The sequence below is a fragment of the Ziziphus jujuba genome, chromosome 1 (genome assembly GCF_031755915.1).
Source record: "Ziziphus jujuba cultivar Dongzao chromosome 1, ASM3175591v1".
In the NCBI taxonomy this organism is placed as follows: Eukaryota; Viridiplantae; Streptophyta; class Magnoliopsida; order Rosales; family Rhamnaceae; genus Ziziphus; species Ziziphus jujuba.
The window spans coordinates 33457202-33473243 of NC_083379.1; the positions used below are offsets into that span (position 1 = coordinate 33457202).

The 16042-nt window shown below is 34.5% G+C and overlaps 4 protein-coding genes and 1 non-coding gene across 25 annotated transcripts; 4 read left to right on the forward strand and 1 right to left on the reverse strand.

Annotated features, from left to right (window-relative positions):
• Positions 1–1509: 1509 nt before the first annotated feature.
• On the forward strand, positions 1510–4565 carry LOC107434836 (SPX domain-containing protein 1). The gene is made up of 3 exons (XM_016046330.4): positions 1510–2088; positions 2972–3098; positions 3929–4565. The coding sequence occupies exons 1-3, from the start codon at positions 1771–1773 to the stop codon at positions 4333–4335; spliced, it is 852 nt and encodes a 283-aa protein (XP_015901816.3). The 5' UTR covers positions 1510–1770; the 3' UTR covers positions 4336–4565.
• A 1318-nt stretch (positions 4566–5883) lies between these two features.
• Positions 5884–7671, forward strand: LOC107434835 (peroxidase 25). 2 transcript variants are annotated; one of them, XM_025067661.3, is made up of 4 exons: positions 5884–6300; positions 6395–6574; positions 6718–6847; positions 6980–7671. In XM_025067661.3, exons 1-4 carry the CDS (start codon positions 6094–6096, stop codon positions 7399–7401), a joined length of 939 nt encoding a protein of 312 aa, XP_024923429.1. In that variant the 5' UTR covers positions 5884–6093; the 3' UTR covers positions 7402–7671. The 2 variants fall into 2 exon arrangements, with proteins under 2 accessions (XP_024923429.1, XP_015901815.1); XM_016046329.4 differs by having other exon boundaries at positions 5892–6300; positions 6718–6880.
• On the reverse strand, positions 7496–7577 carry TRNAS-GCU (transfer RNA serine (anticodon GCU)). Its single transcript has one exon. It is a non-coding gene; the product is annotated as a tRNA-Ser (tRNA).
• Positions 7672–8186: 515 nt separating the features above from the next.
• On the forward strand, positions 8187–10945 carry LOC107434821 (heme oxygenase 1, chloroplastic). The gene is made up of 4 exons (XM_016046303.4): positions 8187–8857; positions 9619–9842; positions 10382–10489; positions 10693–10945. The coding sequence occupies exons 1-4, from the start codon at positions 8401–8403 to the stop codon at positions 10783–10785; spliced, it is 882 nt and encodes a 293-aa protein (XP_015901789.2). The 5' UTR covers positions 8187–8400; the 3' UTR covers positions 10786–10945.
• Positions 10946–12889: 1944 nt separating this feature from the next.
• LOC107434823 (uncharacterized) lies at positions 12890–15811 on the forward strand. 20 transcript variants are annotated; one of them, XM_060813825.1, is made up of 5 exons: positions 12892–13218; positions 13343–13454; positions 13852–14084; positions 14481–14557; positions 14926–15811. In XM_060813825.1, the coding sequence occupies exon 5, from the start codon at positions 14938–14940 to the stop codon at positions 15589–15591; it is 654 nt and encodes a 217-aa protein (XP_060669808.1). In that variant the 5' UTR covers positions 12892–13218; positions 13343–13454; positions 13852–14084; positions 14481–14557; positions 14926–14937; the 3' UTR covers positions 15592–15811. The 20 variants fall into 20 exon arrangements, with proteins under 20 accessions (XP_015901802.2, XP_015901803.2, XP_060669808.1 ...); XM_060813823.1 differs by having other exon boundaries at positions 13343–13437; XM_048467337.2 differs by having other exon boundaries at positions 13347–13454.
• Positions 15812–16042: the final 231 nt, after the last annotated feature.

Genomic DNA, 16042 nt, shown 5'->3' on the forward strand with positions numbered 1-16042 from the left:
AGAAAATGAAATTTTCCAACACATAGAGTTAGGCAGGTTTTATCTCGTCCAATCGATTACACAAAGAATCGACATTGTCTTTATCTTCTTTGATATCTCTTACTTTACAATAATCCAAATAATAATTACGATAATAATAATAATAATAAGATCATGGGCATAAAATATCTAGCATACCAAATCCTACATTACTAATTAAGTATTTTAGTCTAAGGTTACAGGGCATAAAAATAAGAGCGAAATTGAGTTCCAGATCAATATTCTAACATACATAAAAGTAAAATATATAGATGTTTTTAATCATAACTTACGAATAATTATTCCAAGGCTTAGACTAATTTTGGAACGTTAACATAAAAAAGAAATAATAAAAAAATGGATTGTTCCTTGGCTGTTTATATTTGTTCTTGTGTTCACCTTTTGTACTTTTAAATTCCCTCATCATAATTGGAAAAATGAGCAAAAATAAATAAATAAATAAATAATATTTGTCGGACGCTCTCATATATTATTCTTTTTATTGTCATTTGTTAATTATATAAAATTTTCTTTCTCTTATCTTTTCTTTTCTTTTTTTACATGGCTCACATTCATGTGATATTTAAACATTTAATCCCTACTAAATATATTGCTTAGATTATTCCACCATTCATGAACAATATTATAATTTTCATATATTTATTACTTACTTCATGATTAGTTCATAAACAACAAACAAAATAAACCCCTGATTAATTTAATTTGAAACCTTCAAAATAATTCCAGCCTATTGGCATATGTATAAAAAATATACATACTATTATTTAATTAATTTATATTTAATAATACTTGTTTATCCAAAAATTTACTAATTAATTTTTAAATTATATTAATTTGTTAAAAATTAAATTATAATACAGATGCTTTTGATAAATATATTGATAAAACAGATAGTATTTGTAGCATTACTGTAAAATAATAAAAAAATAAAACCTAATATACAAAGTTTTTTTTTTTTTTTTTTGGGTAAAAAGAAATAGAATTCCTAAAATCTTATTCCATGGTGCCACACGCCAAGAATAACAAATTAAGAAAAATAATATAATCTAAATTTAAACAAAGAGAGTGAAACTCACGCAAAAGCGAGAGAGAGTAGTGATCGAACATCGCTATCACAAATTTTGTTTATCTTCTGCTTCTCCTTATTATTATTATTTTTTCTAGAACTCCCACTTAACTCTTCGACACCTATAAAAATAATAATAATAATAATAATCTACCAAATTGAAGTCAAGAAAAAAAAAAAAAAAAAAAAATTCCCCCAAATCCTAGTCAGTGCAGTGGCTCTCTGAGCTTTTCTTAAGCAAAACCCGGCTCCAACACACCCCTCGAGCCACTCCAAAAGTGAAACTGCCCACGTGTCCTTACTAAAGCATCCTCCAAAATAAAAAAAATAAAAATAAAAATAAACAGTTTATATATTTTCTCGATGTGAAAATTTGAAAGGAATAAAACCCGAAATATACTCTTAGAAAACAAAAAGGATATTCCAACAATTACCCTCGAATATTCTCTCCTTACGCTTATATTCCCCCCATCCCCTCCTCTCCTCTCCTCCTCCTCCTCCTCTTCCACCACCCTTACCTTACTTTCTTGCATTTTCTCTCACTTTCCTTCTCTTTCCCGGAAAGTTTTAATCTTTCCTTTTTTTTATTCGAATTTTGTTTTTGACACCAAAAAGAGGTTGTTTCTTTTTTTCTTTTTTTCCTTTTTTGTCTTTTTGAGAAGAAGATGAAGTTCGGGAAGAGCCTGAGCAATCAGATCGAGGAGACCCTGCCGGAATGGCGGGACAAGTTTTTGTCCTACAAGGAGCTGAAGAAGAGGCTGAAGCTTATTGAACCTAAGAGTGGCGGCGGCGGCAGCGACGGCGGCGATAGGCCAACGAAGCGTCCGAGGGTGGTTGACGCCTCCGGCGATGCTTCGGAAACAGGTGATAAAGAAGGTATGTCCGAAGAGGAGATCGATTTCATTCGGTTGTTGGAGGACGAGCTCGAGAAATTCAACTCCTTCTTCGTTGAAAAGGAGGAAGAATACATTATCAGATTGAAGGTTAGCCTTATTATTATTATTATTATTTTATTCAATTTTTTCATGTGTATGAATTTTACATTTTGCATTTTTCTCGCCGATTGGTTATGATCTGTTTGGTTCCTGAGAGAATTTTTAATCACCAAACCCTCGTATTTTAAGCACTTATACGAATCTTAAATTGCGGAACTTTCTTTCTCCTTTAATACGTTCTTATCAGCTATAAAACACAGAAATATTATTATTATTATTATTATAATGTATAATTATTATTTACATTTATTAAAAAAATTATAAATCATTTTTAGTGATTCAGTTTGCTTGTTTACAACGCGAGAGTGGCACCTTAACGACGTCGTTTTTTTAATTAATTCAAACATTTGCTGCCAAATCTCACGAGTTAAAAAAAAAAGAAAAAAAGGATGGAATTGACAAAATCTAGTGTATAAAACCTGCGCCATTTATTCTTATATGCGCCGCCTGTGCCTCTGGCTATGGGTGTAGTGCGCACCGTGCATTTGGAATCCTTATCCTCGTCTACTGACACGGACAGTTAGACCGTTAATCTTTTGGCGCGCAGCCGTTGCTTTTTTCTTCTCAACCCACTTAGTGCCCAGCTCTAGTGGAATGTTGCATTGCACTCTTTTTTATCTTACTATTATTATTATTATTATTATTATTATTATGTGGTCGTAAAACATTTACATCTATAAGATGGAGGTTTTTTTTGAAGGCTCTGAACAGCTTCTTTTTTTTTTTTTTGGTTTAAAAATTAAGAAATAGGAGTTTTGTATATGTAATGGATGCTATGTAAAGTTGAATTGAAATAAATAGGAAACATAGTATAATATAGAATTGGAAACGTGGCGTTAATAATTGTGTGATTTGCTACTCCGAAACGCAGGAATTGCAAGATAGGGTTGCAAAGGCGAAGGATTATGATGAAGAGATGATTAAGATACGAAAGGAAATTGTGGACTTCCATGGAGAGATGGTTCTTTTGGAGAATTACAGCGCCCTCAACTATACTGGTAAATAATAAATATTTTCAATTACTTTTTTTTTTCTTTTTTTTAAATTTCTTTCCCCTTTATTATTATTATTGTTGTTTTTTTCCTAATTTGTCAAAGGCTACCTCTTTAATTACCATTTGGCACAAACCCATCACACACTATTTTATTCACATAAAAAAAGGGGAAAAAACAATGCAATTGGAACAGAATAAAAACCCATTGTCGGCAAGGATTTCCACTTTCCTTTTTAAGGAAGGCAGATTTTTTTGCACTATGGTTGTCTTTATCAAGGTTGCAGATTTCTTGTGTCATACGCGAGACAGAATAAAATGTTAGAATTGTTAGATGCATAGTTAGAATTAGTATACTCTCACTCTTTTACCTGACTAAGTCCTGTGCATGCAGTGATCCAAATGACAAAGTCCCATTCCATCACATCGTCAAAAAACTTGGGACTATTAAGAGATTATACTATTTAACAATTTATGTTGTCAAGTGTAGGGCATATGTATAATAGTATGAAATTTCTCTGTAGTAACAATATAAACATTAACAGAGCAATCTGTTCCACAATTCTTATGAAATTGTTTTGTAGTAATAATTCTTGAATGGAATCATTTCTTTGATAGAGAAAACGTCCTCGGTTTATTAATTTGAAGGTTACAAATGGTTCTTGGTGTTCACACAAATATAGACTGGAAGAAACAATTCAAACAAAGTTTACAAGATGTTATGATTAATTCATGACATGTGCAGTCAATTATTCTGGGATTTTGTGCTGCATGAAATTTTTCTTGGATAAAAGCTTAAATTTAAATGTTTTTATCACCTCCATTTGCTTTGAACAGGGCTAGTAAAAATACTGAAGAAGTATGACAAGAGAACCGGTGCTCTCATTCGCTTGCCCTTCATCAGGAAGGTCTTGCAACAGCCTTTCTTCACAACTGACTTGCTCTACAAGCTCGTGAAGGAGTGCGAGACGATGCTGGACCAGCTCTTCCCCATGAATGAACAGCCACCTTCTACCAGGGCAACTGCAGCGGATGAAGGGTCTTATCCTACATCTTCTGAACTTGCAGAGATTGAGCATATGGAGAGTCTATATATGAAGAGTACTATTTCTGCATTACGGGTTCTCAAGGAAATTCGGAGTAAAAGCTCAACTGTCAGTGTTTTCTCGTTGCCGCCTCTGCAAATAAGTGGGCTGGAGGATGCATGGAAAAAAGTCCCTGTTCTGGAACAAGTAGCAAAGTAGTTTTGTTTTTGAGCCAAGGAGTATATGGGACAAGTTTTGTCCTTTTTATTTTGTTTATTTTTTCTCTTTTACCTTTATATATGTGTCATGCATCTACTATGCATGCCTTAGATACTAACATGCACAGATGTAAAAATGCAAAATTAGTCGGAATGAATTTAGTAGAAAGAATTACAACTATTGTATAATAAAATCTTTGGCATAATAGAAATCATACTGTTTTCCTGAAATATTGTATTGTTTCCATTATGAGGCTTGTTCTTTTAGCTAATTTGAGAGTTGAGACTAGAAAATGGATCCATTTACAGCTAGGAAGAGAAGGATTTTCCCCTTCCCCTTTTCCACTTCTATTGTTGTCCATGGCTTGTTCTTTTAGTTAAATTCAGATTTAAGACTAAAAAATGGATCTATTTGCAGCTAGGAAGAGAAGAATTTCCCCCTTCCCCTTTTCCACTTCAACCCTCAGCGCAAGTGACTGTCACATGTCTGCAATGTTCTGTCTCAAACCCGACTTTTCAATATTGTTTTCTTTACCTATTGCCTTTTTACCTTGATTACAGTGCGAGAGGCAAATCAGAAAATCAACGTACATGAGTTTTTAGCTAATTAGAGAAGGTTCATTCTCCATCTTCTTTTTTCTGTATTGGCTGTCAATGATCTGACAATATGTTGCTCTTATATGTTAGCCTTATTTCGTTCACCTGCAATTGCTTGCTGATCTCCATAATACTACTTCAAAGGGGATCTAAAAGTTCATTTTTTTCACCGCACTAGTCCGAGTAATTGATTCTTTCACTGCACTTTAAGACCAAATTGACAACTTTGGACGAGTGCACTTTCTTCTCAAATGAAAAGAATTTCTGCACTAACGAAATCTCAAATTAAAACCTTGTTCAACAAGAAATTAATAATGTGAAAAATTGAATATTATATTACTGTTTCCTTGATTTTTTTCCCCTCCAAAATAGACAAGAGGAGCTTCCCAAAAAAAAAAAAAAAAACAGGTGAAAAAAAGTGGGGGTTGCAACAAACATGGGTGAGTGGTAAACATGACATGCGAGCGTACTAAAAAATCTGATCACACCGCAAACAATCTCTCTTTGGCAAATAAAATGACTCTTTGTGACATATCAGGTTTGTGGCTTCTTTCATTCGGCTTATTGGGTTACAATCCACCAACTAGACACTGTGGCGTTGGTGCCATATTTGGGCTATGAAATTGGGCTCAAATACCAAAACCAATCCATTTTTATAGGTTCAAAACTAAAGCCCATTTTCAGTAGCAGACTAGTTGCCTCCGATATGCCGAAAGGTGCATGTAGAAATAAAGCAGATTTTAAAGCTAATGTGAACAATTTGAAATTTTGAAAAAATTAAAAGGAAAAAGAAGGAAAAGGATATGAAAAACGACATCAAAAAGAGAGGGAAACGCGTTAAGGAATAAAGCTAAAAGAATACCAGTTATGCATCCCCCAAGTGCCAAGATCTTTCATTCTATATACATTAATATTCACACCTCTAACTCTGCCATTGACAAACAGCAATTTTTTTTTTTTTTTTCTTAAAAAACTCCACCATTTTCTTTTATGGTCCCTCCACTACTGAAAAGGATTAATAAGGCCCAAAATTCAGTGGAACAGACAACCAAAGCAAAGTGGTTTCATTTCAAGCAAATCAATTTATAAATAGAGAGAAGTAGTGGAGTAGCCAACTGCATTAAGGCTCAACTGGGTCTTTGTATTTTGTTTCACAGTACAAATGGAAGCAATTACAAGCTGGTTGTTTTTTCTTGTCTGTTTGATGGTGGTTTTTCCTGCAAAAGGCCAACTAGAAACTGGGTTTTATTCTTCTTCATGCCCAAAAGCTGAGGCCATAATCAGGTCCACCGTTCAATCCCACTTTGATAAAGATCCTACCATCGCAGCAGGCTTGCTCAGGCTTCATTTCCATGACTGCTTTGTTCAGGTTTCCACCATATTCTTTTTGTAATTATGGAGCAAAAGGAAAGATCTGTAAGGTGTTTGATCCATATGAAATGCGTTTGTTTCTTTGAATGCAGGGCTGTGACGGTTCTATTCTGATTTCCGGCTCTTCTGCCGAGAGGAATGCTTTGCCCAACTTGGGATTAAGAGGGTTTGAAGTAATAGATGATGCAAAAACACAGCTAGAGGCCTTGTGCCCTGGTGTTGTTTCATGTGCTGATATTCTAGCTTTAGCAGCTCGTGATGCTGTGGACCTGGTCAGTGGGTCACGTCCTCCACTCCTTCTTACAGCACATAGACATTCATAAACATATATACATGTCCATGAATATAGTACTTGGGTTATGGTTTTATATATGCATGGTTTTCTGATGGATGTGTAATTCATGAAATTTTGCAGAGTGATGGACCAAGTTGGTCAGTTCCCACTGGGAGAAGAGATGGCAGGGCTTCTTTGTCATCCCAAGCCTCAAATTTACCGTCTCCTCTTGATTCAGTCGCTGTGCAGAGGCAAAAATTTGCTGCTAAAGGTCTCGACGACCGTGATCTTGTAACGCTTGTTGGTATATTACATTATATATATATATACACTTTCTTTCTTCAAATCTATCAAATATTTGATATTTTTTGTAGACTTATGATTAACTTTTGTGGGGGAGCAGGAGCACATTCAATTGGCCAAACGGACTGCATATTTTTCAGATACCGTCTATTCAATTTCACAGCAACTGGAAACTCCGATCCAACCATAAACCCATCATTCTTACCACAACTTCAAGCTCTTTGCCCTCAAAATGGAGATGGATCAAAAAGGGTTGCTCTGGATAAAGATAGCCAGAGCAAATTCGATGTGAGTTTCTTCAAGAATGTGAGGGATGGGAATGCAGTTCTTGAGTCGGACCAGAGACTGTGGGGTGATGCTGCAACTCATAGCATTGTGGAAAAATATGCTGGAAACATAAGGGGAGTATTTGGGCTTAGATTTGATTTCGAGTTTAGAAAAGCCATGATCAAAATGAGTAGCATTGAGGTGAAAACTGGTTCACAGGGTGAGATTAGAAAAATATGTTCGAAGTTTAACTAACTAAATCCCTTGTACTATATATATCACAGAAAAGCGGAGCAGAAATGTGGTGAATAAATTAATGTAATAAAGAACCAAATTTAAAAATATAAATCGTCGCCTGAGAGATTCGAACTCTTGCGGGGAAACCCCATGTACTTAGCAGGCACACGCCTTAACCACTCGGCCAAAGCGACTTTGCGTTGTGACCGATAATCTTTAACTATATAATTGTTTTTATAATTTTCATTCTCCAATACAAGTAACATCACATATTTACATGGAATTAAATCTCTGATTTATTTTATTGCATAATTACTTTTTCTTTTGGTGAGGAGTAAAGAGATAAGTACTTTCATTTTGGCTATTGGGATAAAAATAGTATTATCTATTTTTGTAGTTTCTATGAAAGGTAAAGCTTCACACTCCTCCACAGCACATTAACCCAAACCGCATATATATATAAATATTTTTATATGTATAGCCAGCTCAGCTAAGCTGAAATCCAAATAAAAATCCAACAATTACAAAAAAAAAAATGACGTCGATGATTGGCAAACCATATATATATATATTTATGTAGAAATAAAATAAGAAATAATTTTTACCAGCTTAGCTAAGCTCAAATCCAAATATGATCCAACAATTTCATGAAAAAACGACGTCGCTGATTGGGCAACCCGAAACGATAGGCACTAGACAGACAGAGGCACACGCACACCCATACTCACACCCACCTCCCATTGCTCGGTTCCGTAATAATGTTATTTTTTTATATATCCTTTGGTTGGTTTTTTCTCTTTCTCTGTCCCATCGCTTCGTCTTCAAGAATACGTGAACCGCCAATTCAAGCCAAAGCTCCACTCTCTCTCTCTGTTTTTCCTCTTTGAACACTGACTTGTTTGCTTTTACTCCAGCGATTCCGTACACTCAATCTCCATCCAACACTTGACTCTTTATCTTTTTCCCTTTGGTCTTTTTATTTTTTTTTCATTATTTTAATTAAAAAAAGCTTTTAAAATGGCTTCTCTTGCCCCAATTTCTCAATCTCAGTCCCTTCTCAACAATACCCACTTCCAAACACCCCCACCTCAGTCTCTTCCGGGACCCAATTTGGGTTCTGAATTCTTGACCAAGAGGGGCTCTGTTCGTTTCCGAACCCGTCGTCGTGGTTTTCCTGGATTGCCCATGAAGTCTGCTGCGCGTGTTGTTGTTGTTTCGGCTACCACTGCCGAGAAGCCGAAGAAACGTTATCCGGGTGAGGCAAAAGGGTTCGTGGAGGAGATGAGGTTCGTGGCTATGAGATTGCATACAAAAGACCAGGCTAAAGAAGGGGAAAAAGAAGTCAAAGAGCCCGAGGAGAGACCAGTGGCTAAATGGGAACCAACCGTTGATGGGTATCTGAGGTTCCTTGTGGATAGCAAACTGGTGTATGATACGCTGGAGGGGATCATTGAAAAAGCGGCTTTTCCTTCTTGTCAGTAATTTCTCTATTTGCTTTTTGGATCGTGTGCTGTTTACCTTTTTGTTGGTTTTTTGAATTTTAATGTCCAAATGGGTTTCTTTTTTCAGCCGTCGATTTCTGGATTTATTTGTAGGTCTGGGCTATTTTGGTTACGTTTTACGCTTCTTTATATGAGTCAAGTTCTGCCGTTTATAGTGGTTGGGGCAGAACATACTTTTGTCTTCTTGCATTCGATATGTTTTTCAGTATTGATATTGCCCAAGAAACTTGTTGAAAAGGTCTATGAGCTGATGTATGCCACGCCCTTTGATTCAATTCGTCAAATCAATGTTTTAATGTGAATTGTGTATAGTCTAAAGCAATTTGTTTGTACTTTGTAGGCTGTTGTGTATTTAAATTTCAATCATGAAGAGCTTTGCAGTTCATGTTGGATGGTTTTGTCCCTGTCAAACTTATATTGTGGATTGCACTTCTGAGTTATTTGTGTTTCATCTCTGTTTAGTTCAAAATGGAACATGTCCAAATAACCACACTTGCTTTAATGTGTAATCAACCCTTTGTTAGCCACTTGTTATTATTAAGACTATCCAACCCCTTTCCTTTTGACATGAATATATAACTCAAACAGAAAACTCCAGCCATAGGGCAAACAGGCTGCATATGTTTCAAGTAACAAGAACTGTTTTTCTGCAATTTCTTCACACTATGAAAGTCGATATGTGTATTTAAGATGTGACCAGTAATCTTATTGAGTTATGCTGTTGTGATTTTAGATGTTGAGTTCAGAAATACAGGATTGGAAAGGTCTGGGAAATTGGCAAAAGATTTGGAGTGGTTTAAGGAGCAAGGCCATGTCATACCAGAACCATCTGGGCCTGGGATTACCTATGCGGAGTATCTTAAGGAAATATCAGAGAAGGATCCTCAAGCATTTATTTGCCATTTCTACAACATATACTTTGCTCATACGGCTGGTGGTAGAATGATAGGGAAAAAGGTATACAACTAATGCTTAAATTGTGTTTCTGCTGTTATATATGCATTATTCTAAATAATTGTGTCAGTTGGGCAATCCTGCTAAGTGTGTAATCTTGGTTTTTGGGGAATCAAACCTTTAATTTTCATGTGAGTGTAACATAGTAATTTTTGTCATAATATGTGGCGGTAGCCAATTTTATGTTCAGGCCAAATATATTCTGTATGCTGTACATGATGATGTGTCTTGTTTTTCTTTGATATATGGTCCATTGGCCCCCATGGGCTATGTAACTAGAGGTAGTCCTCATGAATCTCAAAAGCTCCATATGAAGTTGGAAATTGGTCAAAAAGGTCCTTGAGATGATATTAAGTAACTTTGAAAATACTATTTCTGGTTAACCTCATTAGCATGCTTAACACAAATTTTTTTTTTTTTTTTTTTTTTTTTTTTGTTCCATCCACTGCTCCTTCCTGACTAGGGACCCAAACCCACATGATTCCGTTATTCTTTATGATGCAACCAAGATGATCTAATTCATTGCTTTCCCCATACTTCAGGTGGCTGAAAAAATTCTAAACAAGAAGGAGCTGGAATTTTATAAATGGGATGGAGATCTTTCCCAACTGTTGCAGAATGTAAGAGATAAGCTGAATAAAGTTGCTGAGGTAATTCTTCATCACTCTTGCAAAATTTTGTTGAAAACTTCTGTTTATTTAATCAAATCCTTTTGGTGATCCTGGGCCATAAGTTGTGATTTGGGACAGAATTTTCCTCTGTTGCTCTTTTTTTTATTTGGTATATACATCTGCTGAAGAATTCTGTTGCTTTAGTTATCCAGCTAAAGTACTTTGTATGCATGGTTTCACAGAGCTGGACGAGGGAGGAGAAAAACCATTGTTTGGAAGAGACAGAGAAATCATTCAAACATTCAGGAGATATTCTCCGTTTGATATTGTCATGATGCATGCAATGTAAATTTGCCACTGTAATTGTTAAATTGTGTTGTAATGGTGCAAGCCTAATGTTTTCAAAAACTTCTAATTGTCTTTGGACTCGAAGAAGTCGATTCTTGTGCATATTATTAATATAGCAGAGCCTGCAATATATGAATAATTGTTACCCTTTGGCTCTGCCATTGTCCAACAGTCCCTTCTGATCGGTTTGTTTTTTAATTTGTCAAAGAGACACATTTCATTATGGGTGTCGATGCAGAAACAGAAACAGGCCTTGTAATTATAAAAAAAGCATTGTCTGCTGTGACACCTAGATTTTTTACTGTTAAGAGAAACAAAGCAAAATAGATTTTGGGTGACTCCAATTGAAGAGCTTATAACTATCCAAAACTAAGTTTTTTCGATTTTATCGGTGAAGAGCAGTTTTGTTTCAATTAATCTATTTGCCTTTTTATATAGAATTATAAATTAAATCAATACTGTTGTTATGAGTGGAGGGAAGGTTTGGAAAAAAGCTTGGCAGCGGTGCTATTCGGAATGGTATTTACTTCACATGTTCTAATATTTATGTATTATTTTATGTAGTTTTTATAATTACTGGAAGGACATGACTCTTTTAATTTATTATTGCCAATTTAGAAGTAATTATGTTTTAGTTTGGTAAAACATGTAGCAACTAGCAACCTAATCGAAATCCATTTTCCCTCCAACCCAGGTTTCCACCACATTTTATTATTATTTAAAAACAATTTTAATAAGATACATTAAATTCAGAATAAAATGGTTGTTTGATACATTAAATTCAGATAAAATGGTTGTTTTTTTTTTTTTTTTGTTAATTACAATAAGTAAAATAAATTAGTTACCACGGCGATTTGTATAATTAAATACATTTTGTTTTAAAATAGATTAAATTTAAATGCATATGTATTTTGATATTATTATACATTTACAGATAGAAAAAATAAGATTAAAAACATAAAAGCAATGGTTTCTTCTACAAGCAATATGTGATAGTGTTATTTAATTGTCATATAATGCAGAAAAAAAAAAAAAAAAAAACAAAGCATTCGCTCATGCAAAACACTTTAAAAACTTAGTGCTGCTTTCTATAATCGATCACCATTACCATTAGAGGCTTTCTATATCGAAAAACCAATCTTGATCAGAGTATTTATAAAAATCAATAGACATTATGTCTTGTTTTTGTTTCAAACCTGCGGTGTAAAATTGTTGGATTGTATGTGTCAGTAGCGGATTTTTTTCTTTTTTATTTGTTTTTTTGTTTTGTTTTTTTCAATGTTCGAGTCAAGTTGCAGTTCATTTGGGTTTGTTTATCAGGTTTTGATACCATTTAGATAAAAAGAAAATTCTTTGGTGAGATTGGTATTATGGTAAAACAAATAATAATGATGTATATAATTGTATGAATAGTGAAGAAAATATATGTAGCATGATGTAGAAGAAATTGTATGAATCATGAAGAAAATATATAAGCATGATTTGATGTATCATCCTTTGGATAGTAGCTTATCTTTGCAGATATCATTCATCTGGTAGTCTTATCTCCACAGTATGACAAGTAATAAACACCTGATTGTTTGCAGTGCTAGTGTGAATGCACTGAATATGTCTTTTTGGCACTTATTTTGTTTTGTATAAGAGGCTGATATATGATTTTTGCTTTCGTGTATTGCATGGTTATTATTATTATTATTATTACTACTACTAATATATAATATATATTTTTTGATTATTTTTTTTATATTTTTTAAATTATAATTTTTATTATGATTTATTAAATTAAAAATTTTGCTATATATTCCAAATAATTTATTATATTATACTAAATTTTAAAATTTTAATTTTGTTTCTAATAATTTTAAATTATTCTATTATATTTTAAAATAATTTATTTCTATGTTTAAAAATTTAAGGGGCAAAATTATCTATTTATTCATATAATTTTTTTTCTATTTTTATTGATTTCTACAATTTTAAGTATGTGTTAATTTTGTTTTAAATAAAATAAAAGCAGATTAATAAAAATTTTAAAAAATAAAGCCTGTTGGTATATAAATATTATAGACTTTCATTTAATAAAATAATAAAAATTAAAAAAGTTAAAAGAAAACAAATTAATAAAATAGGAAATGTCAGCCCCAAAAACCCCAGATTTGAAGGGGTACCCAAAATTTTCCCTCTCAGCTCTCTGTCTCTCCCTTTCCCTACCCATCGATCTCCTTCTTGCTTGATTTCCTTCTCACTCTCAATCTCTCCTTCGCGATCACTAGCGAGAGATCCTGGTACCGGAAAATTCCACCTTTATTCACCGGCGGGTTGGTTAAGTCATCAGAGGAGGAGGATGGCGATGATTTCGAATTCCCTACGCCTGGAGTAAGGTGCTCCAAGAGCATTGTTTTCATGGACACTTCCTCTTGGTATTCAATGAATTTTACTTTTGTTATTTTGTCTTTATTTTTTTATTTTCATTTTATTATTATTATTTCGGGATTGTTTTTCGTTGTTAATTTTATTTTGTTATTATTATTATTATTTTGGCAGCCAGTAGGGCTTGATAGTAAAGAAAATATTGAAATTTTAATGTTCTCCGAGTCAAACCTGAATTCCTCGACTTACCAGTCATAGTCAAACATAAGGTATTAGTCAACATAAGGTAAAATTTTATTTTAATTTTATTTGTGGACACAATGAAAATATTATTGATTTTCGATTATGACCGATGATCTCCATTTGTCAAAATTTTTGTTTTGCTGGTGAATGCTTTCCATTTTTGATTGTTGGCCGTAAAACCCAATAGGGATGTGGATGTTGGATATGGATTTAAGCTATAGGTGTAGAATTTCCCCGTACTCCTAATCTTTGTGCATTTCTTTAGTGAAAGATCTTTTGGGGTTATAATGTTAGCTTCACTACCATGTGTATTTTCGTTAGCAGTCACTCTTTGCTGATTACTATTAATCATCAGTTGGTGTTCACTCTTTCCAGATTCTTTTTTGATTTTACCAAATTGTGGTACACTTTGTTTTATTTATTTATTTATCAAACGGCAGCACAACGCACCACCCACCCATTCACTATCCGTGCACAACCCATTCCCTGTCTTGGTTGCCGGTGTAACTGGCCAGGCTGGTATTCGATAGCAGCACCTCCTCCGGCTACTATTTGTTCTTCTGCCAGTAGCTTTTCACCATTGAATCCCGCAGCTCTTCACGTAAGACACATTCCTCCTTTCGTCAAAGCTCGTCAAGGCTCTTCGCGCACCGCCAAATCCATATTAGCTTAGGTTATCATCGCTCTCTCTCTCTCTCTCTCTGTGTGTGTAATGACTGTATGTGGACTTGGAATTTTTTTTTTTTTTTTTTTATGGTTTTTTTTGGGCATTTTGTTTTTGAGTTTTGTTCGGCATAATGTTGCTTATAATTTTCTTCGGGCGATTTGGGTTTTGTTTAGGTTATGTTTGGATTTTTTTGGGCAGTGTGGTATTGGCTTGTCTTGTATTTGTATTTTTATTTTTATTTTTTTGGCGTTGTATGTATATTCGGCTTATCATGTAAATCGACGGCAGTTATTTGTTATGGATTCTTTTAAACCACTCACAGATCATTTAACACACGACAGTTCGTCCTTGGGCAATATTGCACAACAGTTGACAAACTGCTTTGGATGTAATTCATGACAGGAGCTTTCATGACAGGTTGAAACTGTTGAACCTGTGTGGATTCTAATCTATGACAGCCTGAAATTGTCTTGGCTAGGGTATGTTTTTATCTTGCTGATTGTTTGTAGTGCTAATGTGCATTGCACTTTATTTGTCCTTTTTGCCGCTTATTTTGTTTCGTGTAAAGGCTGCTATATGGGTTTTGCTTCCTGCAATTCATTGCAGCATCTTAGAACCAGTGGCAGTACAAAACTAATAACTTCGAACAATGATAAACATATGGTGCCATATTAGATAAGAGAACTCCAACTTATCTGCCTTACAACTTTCTGAAAGTGGTTCTTTTGTCAAACACAAAACTTTCAGCTTTATCTGATTAGATATGGAAAAGCTTCTTCGACATTGTTCAGCCTGACCTCCCTCAGCCACATTAGTCTAATTGAATCTTTATTGTGGTTATGGACAGGTGTTTTACAAGATGAACTTCAGAACTGCCCAAATCCGCCTTGTGAGTTCTCATCCTGAGGTTTATGAACCATGTGATGATTCATTTGCACTTGTTGATGCACTTTTAGCAGATCGAACCAACCTTGTACAGCATCAACCAACATTATGCATGGAAGTGGGTTGTGGCAGTGGGTATGTCATCACTTCTTTAGCTCTAATTCTTGGAAAGGAGTCTGTTGGGGCTCACTTTATTGCCACTGATATCAACCCACATGCAGTGAGGGTGACCCAGGAGACACTGGAAGCACATGGTGTTCATGCTGAGTTAATATCCACAGACATAGCTTTGGGACTGGAGCAGCGTCTGGCGGGATCAGTGGATGTAATGGTTGTGAACCCACCTTATGTCCCAACCCCTGAAGATGAAGTGGGTTGTGAAGGAATCGTCTCTGCTTGGGCTGGAGGAGAGAACGGTCGTGTCGTTATAGATAGGATATTGCCCATTGCTGACAATCTTTTATCTGAAAAAGGTTGGTTATACATGGTGACTCTTGCAGCAAACAATCCCATACAGATATGCCGTACAATGAGAGAGAAGGGCTATGCTTCTAGAATTGTCCTCCAAAGATCTACAGAAGAAGAGAGTCTACATATCATCAAATTCTGGCGGGATTCTGATATATGAGCAGCATCCACAAGGTCGGGGATCAACATTATTTGTGGACTTAGGCTGGAAAAAGAGTAGGTTTAGTTCACTAGTATTTTTGTTTGCTTTGCTTAGGATACAGTGAGGATGTTGGGGGGGCTGGAAAAAGGTCCCTTGTTTATTAATAATATTAATATTTTTGTGAACATTTTTTTGATGAAAAATATTTTTGTGAATATAGGCAATCGATTTTCTTTTTTTTATTTTTATTTTTTTTATTTTTTATTTATTTATGATAATTTACATTTTCATACAAATAAGTGAAAGAATGAAATATTTGAAATATTTATTGTTTTTCTATACCATTCAGCTCTATTCACTCTTGCTCTCGTATTGTATTTTATTATTATTATTTTTTTTCCAATATTTTCCTACTCATTGCTCTGTATTTTAGCTTTATACTTTTGAATTATCATACTCGATATTACTG

Coding starts and splice junctions, on each gene's coding strand:
- LOC107434836 (XM_016046330.4), top strand. CDS start 1,771: ATGAAGTTCGGGAAGAGCCTGAGCAATCAGATCGAGGAGACCCTGCCG. Junction 2,089..2,971: donor AATACATTATCAGATTGAAG/GTTAGCCTTATT, acceptor TCCGAAACGCAG/GAATTGCAAGATAGGGTTGC. Junction 3,099..3,928: donor CAGCGCCCTCAACTATACTG/GTAAATAATAAA, acceptor TGCTTTGAACAG/GGCTAGTAAAAATACTGAAG.
- LOC107434835 (XM_016046329.4), top strand. CDS start 6,094: ATGGAAGCAATTACAAGCTGGTTGTTTTTTCTTGTCTGTTTGATGGTG. Junction 6,301..6,394: donor TCCATGACTGCTTTGTTCAG/GTTTCCACCATA, acceptor CTTTGAATGCAG/GGCTGTGACGGTTCTATTCT. Junction 6,881..6,979: donor TGATCTTGTAACGCTTGTTG/GTATATTACATT, acceptor GTGGGGGAGCAG/GAGCACATTCAATTGGCCAA.
- LOC107434821 (XM_016046303.4), top strand. CDS start 8,401: ATGGCTTCTCTTGCCCCAATTTCTCAATCTCAGTCCCTTCTCAACAAT. Junction 8,858..9,618: donor AAAAGCGGCTTTTCCTTCTT/GTCAGTAATTTC, acceptor TTGTGATTTTAG/ATGTTGAGTTCAGAAATACA. Junction 10,490..10,692: donor AGCTGAATAAAGTTGCTGAG/GTAATTCTTCAT, acceptor ATGGTTTCACAG/AGCTGGACGAGGGAGGAGAA.
- LOC107434823 (XM_016046316.4), top strand. CDS start 14,938: ATGAACTTCAGAACTGCCCAAATCCGCCTTGTGAGTTCTCATCCTGAG.